Below are 22,211 nucleotides of genomic sequence, written 5' to 3'. Positions count from 1 at the left end.
TAATGTACAATATATGTAATAGCTGTACAGTCATATTTACATAAGTCATACAGGCAATGACATCAATTTCAAAACATCAAAAGTTTATCTTAGTGTCAAACAGATAAGACCAATGACTTTCAGACTCAGTTTTTCAGAATTATTCTAACATGTCTGACCACTATTGCTAGTAGTATGTAAGTCAAAAAGACCATGCACAAAAGCTTTCTACTTTCATGTATGCAAATTATGATATGTGGCATTTCAGGTCTTAAGAAGAAGTTATTTCTATAGATTAGCTCTTGTAGAATTGGATTTAGGTTGAAGTCATATACCTTAGCTTCTACTCTATTCCAGGGCAAGTATCATCACCAGAGTTACCTTGATTATAGAGAAAATTTGTTCAATTTAAAGAAAATTGTCAACAGGCAAATAGCAGATAATCAACTAGAACAAAACCCTGCCCACCCTTTTGTCAGGTGAGTGAGTAATTTATCATTGTTTTGAATATCATAATATAAAGTCAATTTAAATCAATCACAATCAAATCTAAACAGCACTACGTTTCACATGTGTGATCATCTGTGGAAATTAAAACATTTCCTGTCATGTTCATTTGAGATTGGACCGCTCCATTGTTCATAATGTCATTTGATATTCGAGTATCATGGTTGAGTGAGTTTGGTCTGATGACATCACGGTTGTCTGGATATGATGTCATGTTGACGAGATTACCACATGTGTCTATGTTATTCTGGGTATTATTGTTAGTATTTTCTGACAGAGGGGAGGAAGGGGGCGATGACAAAGATGATGAAGGATCATCTGATGCTAATCCATTTGAAATCATGTTTCCTGTTTCTGATGTCACAGAGGAACCATTTTGTTTTGAATCATCATCCGGGGTGGTAGAACAGGTGTCCATGTCTACCTCATTGTCAAAGTAACAATCCTCTGTGTTGTATAATGAATTAGAATATTCCACCTGGTTTCCATAAGAGTAAAATGCATTATGGGAACAGGATAGGCTTTCATCTGACTGAGTAAGTCCCGCTGTTACAAAAAGCAATTCAGGTGATATCATTTCAACATCACTGGGTGATGATGCATCCGTTGGTGAAGTGTCAAATGACATCATATTATTGAGATCTTGACTGGGAACAACAGGGTTTTTGCTAACGCTGTCAGATCTATTTCCAAGGAGTTTTTCCTGTTCTACACCAGGGGACGCTTCTATTGCCATCATAGGTGCTGCTACTACAGGTACAGAGGGTGCTGATGTTACTGGTGCTGCAACTACAGGTATTGAAGGTGCTGTTGTTACTGGTGCTGCCACCTGAGGTTTGGGAATGTCTTCATTACAAACCTCACCCTCACTACTGATGCTGCAATCACTGACAGGACTTGGGGACTTTACAGAGGCATCCTCAGTCTCTACTGGCACATCAGCAGCAGGACAAGGCTTGGGCGAAACATCCTACAAAATGAAAATTCAGATCAAATATCAAAACAAAATTTTATGATAGTATGACTCTAACAAGAATAATATAAAAACATGTTCTTTTTTAATAAAAGATGATGTTATCACAAGCAAACAGTGATTGGTCCATTTGTTAGGACACTAATTTCAACTGGAGGTGAGACTCGACTTAAACCAAATCTAAAAAGTTAGTCTCTTTAAGCTGATACTCCTGGAATGTCTGAAAACCAGGACTTTTAGTCTAGTCAAGATTTTGTGTATTTATGATGGAGTAAATGATGAATCATTTTGTCTGTGAAATAATCTTAAATTAATAGCCATTATTTGAGTCAAACATTAAACTTTACTTCAGTGGAAATGGAACTTGAAAGACAGTAGTATTAACACAACAACTACATATGTAAAGCAACACTTCCTTTCCTTTATTTCATATTTCTCAATTAACAATCTTTACAAGCTATGAAAAAGTTGTGGATTAAAATAAAAAAAAAACCTGAACAGACAAAGGCCTTTATATAGATCATGTTTTACATCCCTTCCTGTGAAATTGATCCTGGTAAGTGTCAATCACAACACATGTGTTATGTTGTGATTGAACCTTAGCTGGATTAATTCTGATATATATTCATCGTTCGGTATCCCTAACATGTATCACCCTCCTTATCAACCAATGACTCACTCGGAACTCACGTTACTTGTACGTTTTTGTGTTTCCTGTAAAATGTATACCTTGTCCGCCTCCTCATCAATAAACTGTATAGAGGCGTGAGAGTCAGTGGGTGATGGTGAAATCGAGGAAGGTGCAGTCACTACCAGGACTGGGTTAGAGTCTAGGAAACAGTGCTTTGGTGACATAGTTGGGGAACTTGGTGCCTCGTGGTTGTTCACAGGGTAATAACGATTACCTCCCTTTACTGTTGAACTGCTCTGAAACAAAATGGCATCATCATAGTTAAAAAGCCCTTCTTTCCTTCTCCTTTTCCTCACAAATATATATATCATCTCAAATGAGCTTTCATTCGTTATAAAACTTTACAAAACAAGTCTAAGAAATTTGTTATTTTAGGAGCATTGGTGAGCGAAATTTAAAAAAAATTTCAAGATGATGAATTTCATAATAGCTCATGTGAAATGAAAACAAAATGAAGACACTTTTTATCACATTACTTGGAAAAGTTACATTTTGACAAGTTTTAAGCCAAAATTTGTGGGGAAAATTTTAAACAGCAGCAGCCTGATTTTGTTGTGCCTCTTTCAATTAATGATGTAATGTCATATTGTCTATGTTATGACATCACAATCGATTTCTAATTGAAACAGCCAATGAAAGAAAGCTCTTAAGTAAATAACACTAGTGACATACACACAAATATTACATGGACAATTCCTGGATAACAGGTCCCTGACGTAGTAAATATACAGGAAATAAATTTTACAATGATGACAGCAACGGTAAAGTAAAGTTTTACTTTACCATCCATCATAATTTTGTATAATTCACCTATTGTCCTCATCCATCTAACGGTGTCTATTTCTAAATGGTCAAAAAATGAATATCTCACACCAATAAAAGTATTGATAACTTCAGGCAACTTAAAAATCCATTATGATTTAGACAATTCCACATTCATATGCTTGATGGTCAATCCATTATGTTACTGTTTTAACATTACTGAAATTTCCCACAAAGCTAGCAGGCTGCATATTTTTCCAGTCTGGTGGTTTCTTTTTGTAAGCTATCTGTGGTTCCTTTCACATGAATGCTGTAAAAAGTCTGGCTATATGCTGGATTATTCAGATTAAATTGACAAAATGGACATTCACTATCTGATTCCGATAAGGAAACAGAATAAACATTGGTTTGATTATTTACAGTGACAAAAGAACACTTGGGTATTCAGTTTGAAAATTCTAGGATCCATAAATGTATATAAATATACCTATATACAATGAATATATGCTATGTATATGCCTTGTATTTAAAGCATTAGTGGATTTAACAAGCTTTTATTTTAGATTCTGTGAGCTATCCCCTTGTTCAGGAAGTGTGATGCAGGAAATCTCAGTATTTCAAATGTTAAGCCTCCATTGAACTTTGACCCCTATCGCACCTGCCTACTTGTGGTCTTGTTGGTGTTGGGATCTTTGGTCCTAATTTCCTGAGTCTCCTTTGATGGTACCGATGGAGCCCGACCCAGACAAGGATGATAGTCAGGTGGTGCTACGACCTGTTGCTCCCTCCAACGCTTTATGTAATTTCTGGACAAGGAAGACAAATGATAAAAAAAATAAAACACTTTGACCATTTAAATTAACATCTGTTAAATCATCAACCAGATTACAAAGTAGATTATTATTGTTTTCAGAACATCTTAAAATGAAAAAAAAACCCTCAAACTACCATTCGTCAATTAATATAATCTGAGGGTAGACTGAGGGAAGGTAATGATTAAAAGATATGTTACTGAGAGTTAATGTACAGACCTGTCTGTTCTTTGTAAACAAATCAATCAAATAACATTCTACAATTCTACATAAAATCAATGTCTTTTTTTTTAATGAGGGCCATTGTCCAGTCATCTTTGATAACTAGTTTACACTGAAAGTCAAAATATTTAAAGTTGATTGACAGAAATCAATTCTCATATCAAAACAATTAAAAACTGTTAATTAAACAACATATGAATGTCTCTTTATTTAAGTCAACTTTCTGTAGTCCTGTACAACGCATTGTAAACTATGGTGCAGTGTAGAATCTAGATTAAACTCATTGTATCAATGTCTTACCTTATTCTCAATACTGCAGCCACGATAAAAAAAGTTCCAATAACGGCAGAACATGTTGCTATGACAACAACCTGGGTATGACTCAGTCCTGAAAAAAAACATAACTTGTTATTATCAAAAATAAAAAAATATTTTCTTTGTCAATTGAAAAACTATTACATTGATATAAAAGGTGGAGAGAAACCGCACTGCCTACTTTACAGTACATTAGGAATACATACACATGAGGAGATGATTCAATTTCCTCCAAGTTGTAGTAGAGAGACTGACAATAGTACAGTTAAAACAGACACACTCTGTGATATTTCCCTGGAGAAATTATTGTCCAAACTCAATAGACACCCTAGAAGTATCCAGGAATGTTTACGTTGTCTTCAGTGTAATACACCAATGATATTTCTTATAGATACATTTTACACTCAACTGCCTTAATCTACAATAAATGTCTGTACCGTATCAACAGTGTCATTAAAACAACACTATCACAACAATCACAAATGTCTCCAATTTTACAATTTCACTGTTTTTCTTATTCTGAGAAGTACAGAAGATTTCAATTGTTTTCAAATAAAATACAAGATCAATATCTGGTTTACCTGTGTTTGAGTCTCTAAAATGAACCACAAAATTCTGAAAGATTGGTTGGACCTAAAAAGCTTAACAGATTATGAGGTCCAAAGATTGGTTGGACCTGAAAAGCTTAACAGATTATGAGGTCCAAAGATTGGTTGGACCTAAAAAGCTAAACAGATGATGAGATCCAAAGATTGGTTGGACCTAAAAAGCTTAACAGATTATGAGGTCCAAAGATTGGTTGGACCTAAAAAGCTTAACAGATTATGAGGTCCAAAGATTGGTTGGACCTAAAAAGCTAAACAGATAATGAGATCCAAAGATTGGTTGGACCTAAAAAGCTTAACAGATTATGAGGTCCAAAGATTGGTTGGACCTAAAAAGCTTAACAGATTATGAGGTCCAAAGATTGGTTGGACCTAAAAAGCTAAACAGATAATGAGATCCAAAGATTGGTTGGACCTAAAAAGCTTAACAGATTATGAGGTCCAAAGATTGGTTGGACCTAAAAAGCTTAACAGATTATGAGGTCCAAAGATTGGTTGGACCTAAAAAGCTAAACAGATAATGAGATCCAAAGATTGGTTGGACCTAAAAAGCTTAACAGATTATGAGGTCCAAAGATTGGTTGGACCTAAAAAGCTTAACAGATTATGAGGTCCAAAGATTGGTTGGACCTAAAAAGCTAAACAGATTATGAGATCCAAAGATTGCATTCTCTTTGCCAGTTTCAACTCCTAATCCTGCACTTCTGGGATTCTTACCAGGTCATTTTGTTTTTATGTTTTTTTTCTCATTAATATAAAATGTGTTTTGTTGTTGGTATGAATATATTCTGCATTTTTTCAATCTTGAAAAAATACCTAAAAAGATCATTTCTGATAATAAAACTGCCAACTTGTCTCTGTGCTAAATGTTTTTAGAATTAGAGGACACTGGGTACAATAGAAATGGAGGTATACTCTCTGTAATACATTTAGACTATTTCAGCATTAAGTTGTCCAACCCCACATAAATCAATACATTCCTATATAATCTAAAGGATTTTTTATGTTTCTTTTCATACAATTTTTCTTTTGTGTCTAAACCGTAGACTGTATTCAAAAGCTCATATGGTAAAATGTTTACGACCAAATAGGACAATACAAAACAGTGAATTCTAAGATAACATGGTAATTTCCAGTTTAGTGAATAATTTGGTATCTTTCTGTAGATTTGAACTTAGCTTCAGGGCCTTTGCATTAAATATACTGTGTCTTTACTCTAAATGGATGTGTGTGTAAGGAGAGATTACACTTTACATTTGCTTTTTTCAGTTTGTTTTCCCCATCTGTGATATTTTACAACATATGTGACTAGAGACTGAAGTTAAAAGGAAGGCAACATCAATCTTAACAAAAACAAATTGGAAGAGCAGCCGCCTTTTGTGCTGTAGAAAATATTAGACTGTACGTTAAAGGCCTCATGAAGCTCAGATAAAACACCACCGTCATAGGAGTTATTGATGACATAGTCAAGGAAAGTGGATTTAAAGATGAATAAAATTTCATCAAAACATAGATATTGAAGAATGAAAACACAAATAAATTACATTTTATATTTTGTCTCTCTCTGCTTTCCGTCTTCCAAGTTATAAATTAAAAGTAAAGAACACATCCATTTGGCTGGTATCTGATATGTGGTGCCTGCTTTTATAAAACTCAACTGCAGAATTGAAGTTTGAAATTTTTTGAAACACATCCATTACACATCAAGCACAAACCAGAAAACATTTAATTCTGGCATATTCTTGATTCAAGGTTTTTCCATATTTGGAATAAAACATCAGCTTTTATTGACATTTAGTTAACGATATTTTAAATAATTCTTTAAAAGCAATAATGAATACATACCAATGCAGCTAAGCCTTGATAAGTTAATTTTTTACTATAATTTAAAATCATTTGTATCACCACAAATCCAATTATCTGATAGAATTGGAAATATACAGTTTTCGAAATGTTTGCTTCCTACATATGGTAAGCATGCCAATAGCATGCCTAACATTCATGGTGTTGACTACTAATTCAGATGTATCAAAATGTCACTGTCTTTTATATCATTAAAGCTAGTCTTTCAAAATAAATGTACTTTTACAACGATACATTTCCTTCCATACACACTGTGAGAAAATCTAATTATGGAGGCTGTTTTCATGAGTGAGTTTATATACAACAAAATACCTCACAAATTCTAGTTATTCAGTTGCCACATCTAATTTCCGTACAACCCAATCAGTATGCATCCTTCATCATTTCCTGACACTGCTTACAATCACCTCAGATGGATAGCTATGCCGTAGCATACCCATGATATAATACAATAGATCCCACAGTGACGCAGCAAATGAAATTTATATCGACATTATGATAGGTCTTTTCATTTGGTTGATCTGAAATTCAACACAATAAATATGATACTTCTCAGGTTATGATTTGCTAACAAGGTTGTTTTTAATCTAATTAAATCTCCAAACAATCTCAACAGTTGAATTCAAGGCTCATAGAATTCTGTACAAGCTCTGAACAGTACTTATACAAATGAGAGATAAACTGATTCTGTCACCTATGGAATACCTTTATCATTAGGATTGCTTTAGTCATGTACTTGTATCATAATATTCATTTGTACAAAAACAATAACTTCAAAACACAAACTTGGATTACATATATTTAGATAATTAAGTGTAATTGTGATGAAGACTAGCAAATACACACTTGCTCTTTAAGTTATTATTGTTATTACAACCACACTCTATATATAGATAAAGATGAAACAGGAGCATTCACTGATGGCTTTTCTTTCGCCATTCTGAATTGTGAAGTTTCATTTCAACTCCCATCCTGGATAAGCATACTTTGAAACCAGCCCCCTGCTCCTCACTGGATCAACAACTCCTGCCTAGCGCAAGCTTACTTTAAATCTAGCCCTAGGCTGCCCCCTCACTTCTTCATCAACTCCCGCCTTGTGTAAGCATATTTGGACTCCAGCCCCCTCCCCCTTACTCCTTCACCCCTCCCCTATAATTTTGGGTCCCTGTTCATCTTTGCCTACTCTCACAAGATCAAACAAGACAAAAAAATGAAAAATAAAACGAAGAGAAACACAATGAAGACAGAAGGAAGTACGTGATGAACTCGAGACATCGTATGTTATCATAAACCTTCGAACAGGAAGGCCATTTTGGAAACATCATCACCAGATGCAATTCTCATGTCTGATAGTAATGATATTGATCATAGGAAAGTCTACGGCTTAATTTAGTTAACATCAGGTTTAAAGTACATGCAAACTTACTCAAAGCATTATTAGTTCAACATCCACCATCAATATTAATTTTCACAACTTTGTTAGTTTTTCTATTTTTGTAATCTGAAAGCTCCTTTCTTAAAATCAATATCCTGTTGCAATATATAGATGATTACAATTTTCCTTGTGTTTGTGTGATAACAGATTTTTGTGTTTATTGTTGTTAAGCTGATGATGCCCTGAGCGATGTCCAGACAGGAAAAGATGAAATCATTAACATAGGTAATTACACCTTGCTAAATAACATGTAATTATCACGACTCAGTCGCGAGTCCTTATAACGTTTGACACTGATGATCCTTGTGTGTATATATGTCTCGATTCCTAACCAAGGATACAGTAAAGTGCATTCAACATTTTGCGACAACAGCTACTTTTTCCTGTGTTTCAGATTTTGAAGCTAGATATGTTAAACAACACAGATGCCACTGCTGTAATCAAGGAGAAGTTTGGAACTATTTGTGTATTTGACTCGTGTCTCAGGAAATAAAACAGATCTTCTGTCCTCAGAATCGATTGGTGAAAATTAAGAAATAGAAAAAAAATGAATCTTTTAAAAATAAAATCTGCTGGCAGAACTTCCAAAGTAATCTGAAGTTCTTTATATTACACTCTACAAGCAGGGCTTTGATTTTATAATTCTTTACATTAGATTCTGCTGGCAGGACTTCTGTGTTTTGTTCTGATTGTTTACAATAGATTCACATGCAGGACTAGAATTTCATTTAAGAATCTTTACAACAGATTCTGCAGGCTGAGGTGGTTTTATCTGAATCATGAGTACACCTTTTAACAAAGCCCCTAAAATGCTCCTAACATCTCCTCAGGGGATGTTGGTATGGGCATCCATGTCACTCTTGACACATCTGGATTTCTTTAATGAAAAAAGTTGTGTCAATGACAAAAATCACTCATTTTGCTCATTTTTCACAATAGTTCTTGTAATGTCCTTAAATTGCAATTAAGCTTGAATATCAGAATCCTAAAAGGAATTAATGATGTTCAAATCAATGATGATAAGGTGGCCAATGCTTTACTCTAAATATAGAATCACCGTGAATCTGCAAAAACATCAAAATTAACTATTTTTTAGGTTGTACATGTTTTGAAAAAGTTGTTTTGAGAAAATTCTTGAAGACCTTGAAAGTTTCCCTAGCTACACACATTCTAGAGACATGACCAACCGTTTTTTTTTTAAACGACAGAGGTTCACCTGACAAATCACTATAGTAATGCCTCCCATCACCTCAGGGTTATATATCAATCTCAAAGCAACGACGATTGATCACATAGAGAGAAGAAAACACATCTGTAATGTGCGCTACTTTTATAAAATTGGCCACTTGATGGAGACAATTATTTATATGCTGTCTAGCTCCTCATTGACAGATTGCATGCAACACAGAAGTAAATCAGTGAGTACTCCCCCCAGTAAGTACAGGTTACGACTTCTCTTATCTCAGGGCATCATCATCCCTCTCTGCGACCAATTTCAACGACTTCTGCATGGAATAAAGATTAGTCTCGTACTCCCTATTAAGTAAGTACAGGTTACCACTCTGTTTATTGCATGGCGTAACAATCCCTCTTGGCTACCAGTTTGAACAAATTTGCATGGAATAAAGATTAGTCTACAGTGTGTGACATACTTTTACCATGTCTAGTTAAACAAGTACCCGGAAGTAAGATTCATACCAAAATGTACAGCACAACAACATCCTCTTTTTAAATCATGAAATATATACTCAAACATTTCTCAAACTAAGTTTAAAGTTTTTAAAAAAGTTCAATACCAGAAGATACACATACCTCTATACAAGTCACTGTATTGTTAGTACACACTTCTATACTAGACACTGTATTGTTAGTACACACGACACATACTTCTATACAAGACACTGTATTGTTAGTACACACAACACATACTTCTATACTAGACACAGTATTGTTAGTACACACTTCTATACTAGACACAGTATTGTTAGTACACACTTCTATACTAGACACTGTAATGTTAGTACACACTTCTATACTAGACACTGTAATGTTAGTACACACTTCTATACTAGACACTGTAATGTTAGTACACATGACACATACTTCTATACTAGACACTGCATTGTTAGTACACACTTCTATACTAGACACAGTATTGTTAGCACACACTTCTATACTAGACACTGTATTGTTAGTACACATGACACATACTTCTATACTAGACACTGCATTGTTAGTACACACAACACATACTTCTATACTAGACACTGTAATGTTAGCATACACTTCTATACTAGACACTGTATTGTTAGTACACACTTCTATACTAGACACTGTATTGTTAGTACACATGACACATACTTCTATACTAGATACTGTATTGTTAGTACACAAGACACATACTTCTATACTAGACACTGTATTGTTAGTTCACACGACACATACTTCTATACTAGACACTGTATTGTTAGTACACACAACACATACTTCTATACTAGACACTGTAATGTTAGCATACACGTCTATACTAGACACTGTAATGTTAGCACACACAACACATACTTCTATACTAGACACTGTCTTGTTAGTACACATGACCCACACTTCTATACTAGACACTGTATTGTTAGTACACACTTCTATACTAGACACTGTTTTGTTAGCACACATGACACATACTTCTATACTAGACACTGTATTGTTAGTACACACTTCTATACTAGACACTGTTTTGTTAGCACACATGACACATACTTCTATACTAGACACTGTATTGTTAGTACACACAACACATACTTCTATACTAGACACTGTAATGTTAGCATACACGTCTATACTAGACACTGTAATGTTAGCACACACAACACATACTTCTATACTAGACACTGTATTGTTAGTACACATGACCCACACTTCTATACTAGACACTGTATTGTTAGTACACACTTCTATACTAGACACTGTTTTGTTAGCACACATGACACATACTTCTATACTAGACACTGTATTGTTAGTACACATAACACATACTTCTATACTAAACACTGTATTGTTAGTACACACAACACATACTTCTATACTAGACACTGTATTGTTAGTACACATGACCCACACTTCTATACTAGACATTGTATTGTTAGTACACATGACCCACACTTCTATACTAGACACTGTATTGTTAGTACACACTTCTATACTAGACACTGTTTTGTTAAGACACATGACACACACTTCTATACTAGACACTGTTTTGTTAGTACCCAACAGTCCTCTAGATAGTATCAACTTAATTACACACTCCTGACAAATGAAGCCATGAAATGGATATCGTGCTATGAAAGAGTCACATAACCTTATTGACTGTGTCACTATCAGCTGCACCTTATGATATTTGAAACAGTAAAATATTTTTGATTATCATTAATCGATTATTCTGCATTTTTATTGCATCCTATGTGAATATTTACTTCAAAAATGTTCTTTTTCAACTTTATCCTCCAACTGGCAGTAATTCAATTAGGCAACCTGGTCTTTATTATCATTAGAGTAAAATCTCGATATTTTCTAAATGATGTCACTCAAAACAACAGTAAATCTGATTTGTTAGCAATCTCTGCCGCAAATTTGTGTGCTGATTTCAACTAAAACCTAGAAATGAGAAGAATGTTTCCTGGTGTACATATTGAAAAAGACTATCTATTCAAGGCCAAGAAAACAGCATTAGCTTAAGATCTGGTTATAATGATAACAGTGCTGTTGTCTGATTCAGATAGAACAAGTACATGTCAGGGTCTCATTCAACAAATTCCTGTTTATAGTTTGACTCCTACACAGAGGCATGATGTGAATCACTTCAATATTAAGTTCTTTTTAATGCCATTTCATCAAATTTCCTTCTGAGAATCAGCATTGCTGAAGAAACACAATGGTCGCCAAAGTCTGATACGCCTATACAATAATATGGTTTACAAAATAAAAACAGACAGTTTCATGCATTTCATTTTATCCACTGTTACAGTTATGTCTAAAGTGTTACTAATCCTGCACAATTGTCTCCCTTCCATGGCTTTCATGTCTTGCACCACATATCACACCTGATCCCTGTTTTATGTTGGTCCTGGTTCATCACACCTGATCATTGTTTTATGTGTGTCCTGGTTTATCACACTTGATCGCTGTTTAATATGGGTTCTGGTTCATCACACTTGATCAGTGTTTTATGTGGGTCCTGGTTCATCACACTTGATCAATCTTTTATGTTGGTCCTGGTTCATAACACCTGATCCCTGTTTTATGTGGGTCCTGGTTCATCACACTTGATCACTCGTTTATGTGGGTCCTGGTTCATCACACCTGATCACTGTTTTATGTTGGTCATGGTTCATCACACTTGATTCCTGTTTTATGTGGGTCCTGGTTCATCACACTTGATAACTCGTTTATGTGGGTCCTGGTTCATCACACCTGATCACTGTTTTATGTTGGTCATGGTTCATCACACCTGATCCCTGTTTTATGTGGGTCCTGGTTCATCACACTTGATAACTCGTTTATGTGGGTCCTGGTTCATCACACCTGATCACTGTTTTATGTTGGTCATGGTTCATCACACCTGATCCCTGTTTTATGTGGGTCCTGGTTCATCACACTTGATCACTCGTTTATGTGGGTCCTGGTTCATCACACCTGATCACTGTTTTATGTTGGTCATGGTTCATCACACTTGATTCCTGTTTTATGTGGATCCTGGTTCATCACACTTGATCGCAGTTTTATGTGGGTCCTGGTTCATCACACTTGATCACTGTTTAATGTTGGTCCTGGTTCATCACACTTGATCACTGTTTAATGTTGGTCCTGGTTCATAACACCTGATCCCTGTTTTATGTGGGTCCTGGTTCATCACACTTGATAACTCGTTTATGTGGGTCCTGGTTCATCACACCTGATCACTGTTTTATGTTGGTCATGGTTCATCACACTTGATTCCTGTTTTATGTTGGTCCTGGTTCATCACACTTGATCAGTGTTTTATGTTGGCCCTGGTTCATCACACTTGATCAGTGTTTTATGTTGGTCCTGGTTCATCACACTTGATCAGTGTTTTATGTTGGCCCTGGTTCATCACACTTGATCAGTGTTTTATGTTGGCCATGGTTCATCACACCTGATCGCAGTTTTATGTGGGTCCTGGTTCATCACACCTGATCACTGTTTTATGTTGGTCATGGTTCATCACACTTGATTCCTGTTTTATGTGGGTCCTGGTTCATCACACTTGATCACTCGTTTATGTTGGTCCTGGTTCATCACACTTGATCACTGTTTAATGTGGGTCCTGGTTCATCACACTTGATCAGTGTTTTATGTGGGTCCTGGTTCATCACACTTGATCACTGTTTAATGTGGGTCCTAGTTCATCACACTTGATCAGTGTTTTATGTGGGTCCTGGTTCATCACACTTGATCAGTGTTTTATGTTGGGTCCTGGTTCATCACACTTGATCAGTGTTTTATGTTGGTCCTGGTTCATCACACTTGATCACTTGTTTATGTTGGTCCTGGTTCATCACACTTGATCAGTGTTTTATGTTGGTCCTGGTTCATCACACCTGATCACTGTTTTATGTGGGTCCTGGTTCATCACACTTGATCAGTGTTTTATGTTGGTCCTGGTTCATCACACCTGATCACTGTTTTATGTTGGTCCTGGTTCATCACACTTGATCACTGTTTTATGTTGGCCCTGGTTCATCACACCTGATCACTGTTTTATGTTGGCCCTGGTTCATCACACTTGATCACTGTTTTATGTTGGTCCTGGTTCATCACACCTGATCGCTGTTTTATGTTGGTCCTGGTTCATCACACCTGATCACTGTTTTATGTTGGTCCTGGTTCATCACACTTGATCACTGTTTTATGTTGGCCCTGGTTCATCACACCTGATCAGTGTTTTATGTTGGTCCTGGTTCATCACACCTGATCACTGTTTTATGTTGGTCCTGGTTCATCACACTTGATCAGTGTTTTATGTTGGCCCTGGTTCATCACACTTGATCACTGTTTTATGTTGGTCCTGGTTCATCACACTTGATCAGTGTTTTATGTTGGTCCTGGTTCATCACACCTGATCACTGTTTTATGTTGGTCCTGGTTCATCACACTTGATCAGTGTTTTATGTTGGCCCTGGTTCATCACACTTGATCAGTGTTTTATGTTGGTCCTGGTTCATCACACTTGATCAGTGTTTTATGTTGGCCCTGGTTCATCACACTTGATCAGTGTTTTATGTTGGCCATGGTTCATCACACCTGATCACTGTTTTATGTTGGTCCTGGTTCATCACACCTGATCAATGTTTTATGTTGGTCCTGGTTCATCACACCTGATCACTGTTTTATGTTGGTCCTGGTTCATCACACTTGATCACTGTTTTATGTTGGTCCTAGTTCATCACACTTGATCAGTGTTTTATGTTGGTCCTAGTTCATCACACTTGATCAGTGTTTTATGTGGGTCCTGGTTCATCACACCTGATCACAGGTTCATCAGTGACTTCAGTGCTACATTTCCTTCACCAGGTACACTGTTTACTTCATTGTTTGTCTAAACTGATTATTTTGCACAGGTTTTTAATGCTTGTAATGTAGGCACTGTTTTTACCTTGCTGCTGATCGTTGATATTATCAAATCTTGTCAAACATTAAAATAACATCTTACTTTTTCTGTACAAATGGCACTCATCATGAAACCATGAACAACCAGTCCTTTAATTCTCGAGATGTAAGATGAATCTGTGACCTACAGTCCTTGTCAAATTAATTATTTCATCAATTGATTTTAAGTGCAAAAGACTTATTTTTAAAATTTCAATTTCCATTACAAACAACTTGATAACATGTTTTCAGAAGTTGAGAAATTGACACTAAAATTAAAAGACAATTACATTGATACAAACCATTATTGTTGGAAAGTGGGTTTTTTTCCCAAGTGAACCTGCATCCACATAAAATATTGTCAGTCAAATATAATCAACACTCCTAAGAACACCCTTATTTTTGTTAAAATTACCCGTCTGTTGTGGATAATTTATAGCAAATGAAATTCTAAATATCTGACAACTTCAGAATGTGCAAGAGACTTATAAGGACTGCAGCATATTAAATCTCAGAAGAAAGTAAAACCACTTAAAACAAATGGTGGTCAAATAAAACTCTCTGGCATCAAAAATTGTGATTCTTACTGATCCAAAAAATAACACCATAATTTCAGCACTAAAGGACAGGAAAATATATTGATCTAGGCAAAAAAAGCTGAATGTACAATTATATGTTGGTGAATTAGTCAGTCCTCCACTGAATGTACAATTATATGTTGGTGAATTAGTCCCTCACTGAATGTACAATTATATGTTGGTGAATTAGTCAGTCCCTCACTGAATGTACAATTATATGTTGGTGAATTAGTCACTGAATGTACAATTATATGTTGGTGAATTAGTCAGTCCCTCACTGAATGTACAATTATATGTTGGTGAATTAGTCAGTCCTCCACTGAATGTACAATTATATGTTGGTGAATTAGTCCCTCACTGAATGTACAATTATATGTTGGTGAATTAGTCAGTCCTCCACTAAATGTACAATTATATGTTGGTGAATTAGTCAGTCCTCCACTGAATGTACAATTATATGTTGGTGAATTAGTCAGTCCTCCACTGAATGTACAATTATATGTTGGTGAATTAGTCTGTCCCTCACTGAATGTACAATTATATGTTGGTGAATTAGTCCTCCACTAAATGTACAATTATATGTTGGTGAATTAGTCAGTCCTCCACTGAATGTACAATTATATGTTGGTGAATTAGTCAGTCCTCCACTGAATGTACAATTATATGTTGGTGAATTAGTCAGCCCTCCACTGAATGTACAATTATATGTTGGTGAATTAGTCCTCCACTGAATGTACAATTATATGTTGGTGAATTAGTCAGTCCTCCACTGAATGTACAATTATATGTTGGTGAATTAGTCAGTCCTCCACTGAATGTACAATTGTATGTTGGTGAATTAGTCAGTCCTCCACTGAATGTACAATTATATGTTGGTGAATTAGTCAGTCCTCCACTGAATGTACAATTATATGTTGGTGAATTAGTCAGTCCTTCACTGAATGTACAATTATATGTTGGTGAATTAGTCAGTCCTCCACTCAATGTACAATTATATGTTGGTGAATTAGTCAGTCCTCCACTGAATGTACAATTATATGTTGGTGAATTAGTCAGACCTACACTGAATGTACAATTATATGTTGGTGAATTAGTCAGCCCTCCCTCCAATTATATGTTGGTGAATTAGTCTGAATGTACAATTATATGTTGGTGAATTAGTCCTCCACTGAATGTACAATTATATGTTGGTGAATTAGTCAGTCCTCCACTGAATGTACAATTATATGTTGGTGAATTAGTCAGCCCTCCACTGAATGTACAATTATATGTTGGTGAATTAGTCAGTCCTCCACTGAATGTACAATTATATGTTGGTGAATTAGTCAGTCCTCCACTGAATGTACAATTATATGTTGGTGAATTAGTCCCTCACTGAATGTACAATTATATGTTGGTGAATTAGTCAGTCCTCCACTGAATGTACAATTATATGTTGGTGAATTAGTCAGTCCTCCACTTAATGTACAATTATATGTTGGTGAATTAGTCAGTCCTCCACTGAATGTACAATTATATGTTGGTGAATTAGTCAGTCCTCCACTAAATGTACAATTATATGTTGGTGAATTAGTCAGTCCCTCACTAAATGTACAATTATATGTTGGTGAATTAGTCAGTCCTCCACTAAATGTACAATTATATGTTGGTGAATTAGTCCCTCACTGAATGTACAATTATATGTTGGTGAATTAGTCAGTCCTCCACTGAATGTACAATTATATGTTGGTGAATTAGTCAGTCCCTCACTGAATGTACAATTATATGTTTGTGAATTAGTCCCTCACTGAATGTACAATTATATGTTGGTGAATTAGTCAGTCCTCCACTGAATGTACAATTATATGTTGGTGAATTAGTCAGTCCCTCACTGAATGTACAATTATATGTTGGTGAATTAGTCAGTCCTCCACTGAATGTACAATTATATGTTGGTGAATTAGTCAGTCCTCCACTGAATGTACAATTATATGTTGGTGAATTAGTCAGTCCTCCACTGAATGTACAATTATATGTTGGTGAATTAGTCAGTCCTCCACTAAATGTACAATTATATGTTGGTGAATTAGTCAGTCCTCCACTGAATGTACAATTATATGTTGGTGAATTAGTCAGTCCTCCACTGAATGTACAATTATATGTTGGTGAATTAGTCAGTCCTCCACTGAAATGTACAATTATATGTTGGTGAATTAGTCAGTCCTCCACTGAATGTACAATTATATGTTGGTGAATTAGTCAGTGTACTCCCTCACTGAATGTACAATTATATGTTGGTGAATTAGTCAGTCCTCCACTGAATGTACAATTATATGTTGGTGAATTAGTCAGTCCTCCACTGAATGTACAATTATATGTTGGTGAATTAGTCAGTCCTCCACTAAATGTACAATTATATGTTGGTGAATTAGTCTGTCCCTCACTAAATGTACAATTATATGTTGGTGAATTAGTCCCTCACTAAATGTACAATTATATGTTGGTGAATTAGTCAGTCCTCCACTGAATGTACAATTATATGTTGGTGAATTAGTCAGTCCTCCACTGAATGTACAATTATATGTTGGTGAATTAGTCAGTCCTCCACTAAATGTACAATTATATGTTGGTGAATTAGTCAGTGTACCTCCCTCACTGAATGTACAATTATATGTTGGTGAATTAGTCACTGAATGTACAATTATATGTTGGTGAATTAGTCTCCTCCACTGAATGTACAATTATATGTTGGTGAATTAGTCAGCCCTCCACTGAATGTACAATTATATGTTGGTGAATTAGTCAGTCCTCCACTAAATGTACAATTATATGTTGGTGAATTAGTCAGTCCCTCACTGAATGTACAATTATATGTTGGTGAATTAGTCAGTCCTCCACTGAATGTACAATTATATGTTGGTGAATTAGTCCCTCACTGAATGTACAATTATATGTTGGTGAATTAGTCAGTCCTCCACTGAATGTACAATTATATGTTGGTGAATTAGTCCCTCACTGAATGTACAATTATATGTTGGTGAATTAGTCAGTCCCCACTGAATGTACAATTATATGTTGGTGAATTAGTCCCTCACTGTCCTCCACTGAATGTACAATTATATGTTGGTGAATTTAGTCCCTCCACTGAATGTACAATTATATGTTGGTGAATTAGTCAGTCCTCCACTGAATGTACAATTATATGTTGGTGAATTAGTCCCTCACTGAATGTACAATTATATGTTGGTGAATTAGTCAGTCCTCCACTGAATGTACAATTATATGTTGGTGAATTAGTCAGTCCCTCACTGAATGTACAATTATATGTTGGTGAATTAGTCAGTCCTCCACTGAATGTACAATTATATGTTGGTGAATTAGTCCCTCACTGAATGTACAATTATATGTTGGTGAATTAGTCAGTCCTCCACTGAATGTACAATTATATGTTGGTGAATTAGTCAGTCCTCCACTGAATGTACAATTATATGTTGGTGAATTAGTCAGTCCTCCACTGAATGTACAATTATATGTTGGTGAATTAGTCAAATTATATGTTGGTGAATTAGTCAGTCCTCCACTGAATGTACAATTATATGTTGGTGAATTAGTCAGTCCCCCACTGAATGTACAATTATATGTTGGTGAATTAGTCAGTCCTCCACTAAATGTACAATTATATGTTGGTGAATTAGTCAGTCCCCCACTGAATGTACAATTATATGTTGGTGAATTAGTCCCTCATTGAATGTACAATTATATGTTGGTGAATTAGTCTGTCCCTCACTGAATGTACAATTATATGTTGGTGAATTAGTCCCCTACTGAATGTACAATTCTGTCTTTGTTGAACAGGTGTCTTGCTTGAAAAACAATTACCTGTATCATGCACAATTTCAGGGTAAGAGATCTGATTACTCTGGTGTGTATTGACAGGACAGCAGATAATTATGGGATTACAGTGGTATAATTACATACCTGTACTGCCATCTGTTATGTAATTTCTAATAAATTTTGTTTTCATTCGACTTAAAAATCAACCTTGTTCAAACAGACAGTTTGTAAACCAATTAACAGAATGCTGCATGGTGGGTAGATAGGAGTAAATAAAGGTGATTATCCATGTAATATTTAATAGTTTTATTTCAGCAGAGGATGTTGATAACACATTAATCATATGTAAGGCAGTATGCATCTTTATCGTTATTCTGTAAATACAACTTACCAGAGATGAAAGCATGGTTGATATATTCAGCCTTATAAGTGTTTCTCCGTTAATTTGATGACTGTATGTATAAATTATTCAACAGTTTATATCAAATGCTGTAAATCTTTTCCACCTCTTATTTCCTACAGACAGTAAGCCGAAGAAACCTTCATTCTTAAAATTATACTTTTTGCAGAATATAAACTAGTGTTGTGTTTTACATTTTTTTATGCATTTTTCTTCATTAAAATCTCTGAGAAATGGAAGGTATGGAATATATAAGTCAGTCCAAACTTAATAACATAAACTGGACCGGTCAAACAATTGTGCATTGAATATGTCATTCATGGACACGGATGGACAGTATCAATGATCTATGATTAACCTTTGATTCCTCAAACTATTGACATGGTCCCAAAGATTTGACTTGTCAGGGCTTTCCTATATGTCAAAGGTCAAAATGTAGGTCAGAGTGACCTCCTTTTGATACATGACAAACCCCCTCACCTAGGTTATCCTATGACTTAAGTATGAAGGTCCATTGAATATTGGCATAGGAGAGCCCCAACAAATGTTTCATTTGATGTAGGACAAAGGTCAAAAACTAGGTCAGAGTGGCTTACTGTGGATACATGAAATTTCCGTTATTAATATATCTATATAAAAAAAATTTTGATATCTAATTTTGATTGGGAGGACACGATGTCATTTTTTCTGTTTTAATCAATTTTTTTATCAACAATTTTTCCACCAGATATTTGGGTTTTCCCTACTCACCATGTTCCTTCCTGTTGTTTCCGTTGTTCTGGGTCGGTACCAGGATCCCGGTTATGTTTGAGTTATCATCATTTTCTCCAGTGTTATTCACATGTACCATTGCCATTGACTGTTGACCCTTAAATCTTGGTTGCATGGCTAAGGAATGACATACTGTTGTGGTAACGCTATCTGCAGATTTCATTTCTGAAAAGCCTTGACTAGATGCACTATCTATCTTCAAGTTACTATCAAAATGTTCCTCAATTTGGAATGTAATGGTAATGCCTCGGGAGCGATCTGATGACTTGCTGGCTACTTTTCTAGAAATCCATTTCATAGTGTAACAAGAAGTTTTTTTAAAGGCAATGATATTCAACTCTTCCATAATGCCAAAGATATTGCTATAGATATCACAATTTTGGACAACAGATTCCGTCACATTTGCATGGCTTTCCTCTGATGCATTGGTCATCTCTGGGAAAGAGAGTTGGCAGGCGGACTGGTCAACTGCTAATGACACATCCATTACTACTAACAGTAGCAGATAGAAAAAGGTGAGTCCTCTCTTAATTATCCTCATGGTCATTCAAATCTGAAAATATAAAGAAACTAGTGGTATTGCTCCCTGATAAGTTCTAGTGAGCAATAGGATTATGTACTGCTCCAGGAATTTTTAACAAGAACCCAGGGCATCTATTTTCTATGGTTATATAAAATAAACACAGAACAAGCAGCATTTGTCTTTGTCATCCTGAGACCCTTTTCTTCAACAAAAGGAAAGAGAAATTAACCTTTATAATCAATCTTTCATATGCATCAACAGTAAAGATTGAAAGATACCCGTAAATGTTGCTTTGTATTTGATAAAACACTATCGGCAGGTGAGCCATAAGGCCACCAAAAAACATGGACTGTCAGATCAGAGACAAACGGTAATCAATGAAACAAATCATGTCATGTTGAGTAAATTCTCAGCACAGTTCTCCTTGACAATGAGGATGGAATTGACTAATTAAACAAATATTTTTTTACTTCACTGTAACAGATTGATAAATTTCAATGCAAAAAGGTGAGTCAGCTACACAAACAGATTCACTATCACATATATCCATCAATGCCAATAGCAATGAAATAGTGCTTTCAGATACTGCAATTAAAAATAAAAAAGAATAATCTTTTTCTCTCATTTTCCTTTTGAATGAAAATTTCAAGTATAAAAAAATTTGCAAAAATTATTTCAGAAATATTGTTTTAAACTAAAAGCATTTTTTAAGTTATAATTTAATTTTGATGATCCGATCGCTCGTAGCCATTCACCAACATAAAATTTCTTAAAATCTGGTGGCGCCAATTATTGCTGCTTGTTCTGTCTATCATCAATCATGGAATATTTCAACATTTTTAAAGCACATTATAGGCATCTTAAAAATGTTTTTGGAGCAAAGGAAGGAAAAGGAAAGAGGAAAATTCCTAGCAAGTTTCAGGCAAGCTAAAATATACAGAGAAAAATGCTGATTGTCAGTAAGAGGATACGCCACATTGAGGCCATTAACACTAGCTTGTTTTCCTCTGGACTTAATATCCTATGTTACCATGGTACCAGGACTGTCATAGTGCTGTTGAAGAATTAAATAGTTGTATACATTCTACCACTATTATATTCTACCTGACTTTGTTATAATCAGACTCTTGTATAATTATCTTATCAAACCTATCAGACAATATTTGGAAGCTGCAATCAAAAGCCTCGTTTTACAAGTACAGAAAGGTGGAGAGAGTATGTAAGGTAATGTAGAATCTGAAACAAGAAAGGACAAATACAGGCACTGAGTGATATAGAAAACATTGCTATCTTACAGAAAAT

General features: G+C 35.3%; 1 protein-coding gene across 1 annotated transcript; it reads right to left on the bottom strand.

The window, feature by feature from the left end:
- Window positions 1-538: 538 nt before the first annotated feature.
- LOC132543043 (probable serine/threonine-protein kinase nek3) lies at window positions 539-20,927 on the bottom strand. Its single transcript, XM_060206499.1, has 5 exons — window positions 20,366-20,927; window positions 4,247-4,334; window positions 3,571-3,718; window positions 2,189-2,386; window positions 539-1,456 (listed from the first exon to the last, which is right to left on the bottom strand). Exons 1-5 carry the CDS (start codon window positions 20,925-20,927, stop codon window positions 539-541), a joined length of 1,914 nt encoding a protein of 637 aa, XP_060062482.1.
- Window positions 20,928-22,211: the final 1,284 nt, after the last annotated feature.

The sequence above is a fragment of the Ylistrum balloti genome, unplaced genomic scaffold (genome assembly GCF_031769215.1).
Source record: "Ylistrum balloti isolate Yb309-2 unplaced genomic scaffold, AGI_CSIRO_Ybal_v1 Utg369738, whole genome shotgun sequence".
Classification (NCBI taxonomy): domain Eukaryota; kingdom Metazoa; phylum Mollusca; class Bivalvia; order Pectinida; family Pectinidae; genus Ylistrum; species Ylistrum balloti.
The sequence above is the reverse complement of the archived record's forward strand: the minus strand, read 5'-3'. Positions and strand labels throughout refer to the sequence as shown.

What these genes read in the sequence shown, in the direction of transcription:
- LOC132543043 (XM_060206499.1), bottom strand. Translation starts at nt 20,927, where the DNA reads ATGAGGATAATTAAGAGAGGACTCACCTTTTTCTATCTGCTACTGTTA. An exon ending in GCTGCAGTATTGAGAATAAG is followed by an intron (nt 3,719 to 4,246) that starts GTAAGACATTGA and finishes TTCCTTGTCCAG; the next exon opens with AAATTACATAAAGCGTTGGA. An exon ending in TTGATGAGGAGGCGGACAAG is followed by an intron (nt 1,457 to 2,188) that starts GTATACATTTTA and finishes TTCATTTTGTAG; the next exon opens with GATGTTTCGCCCAAGCCTTG.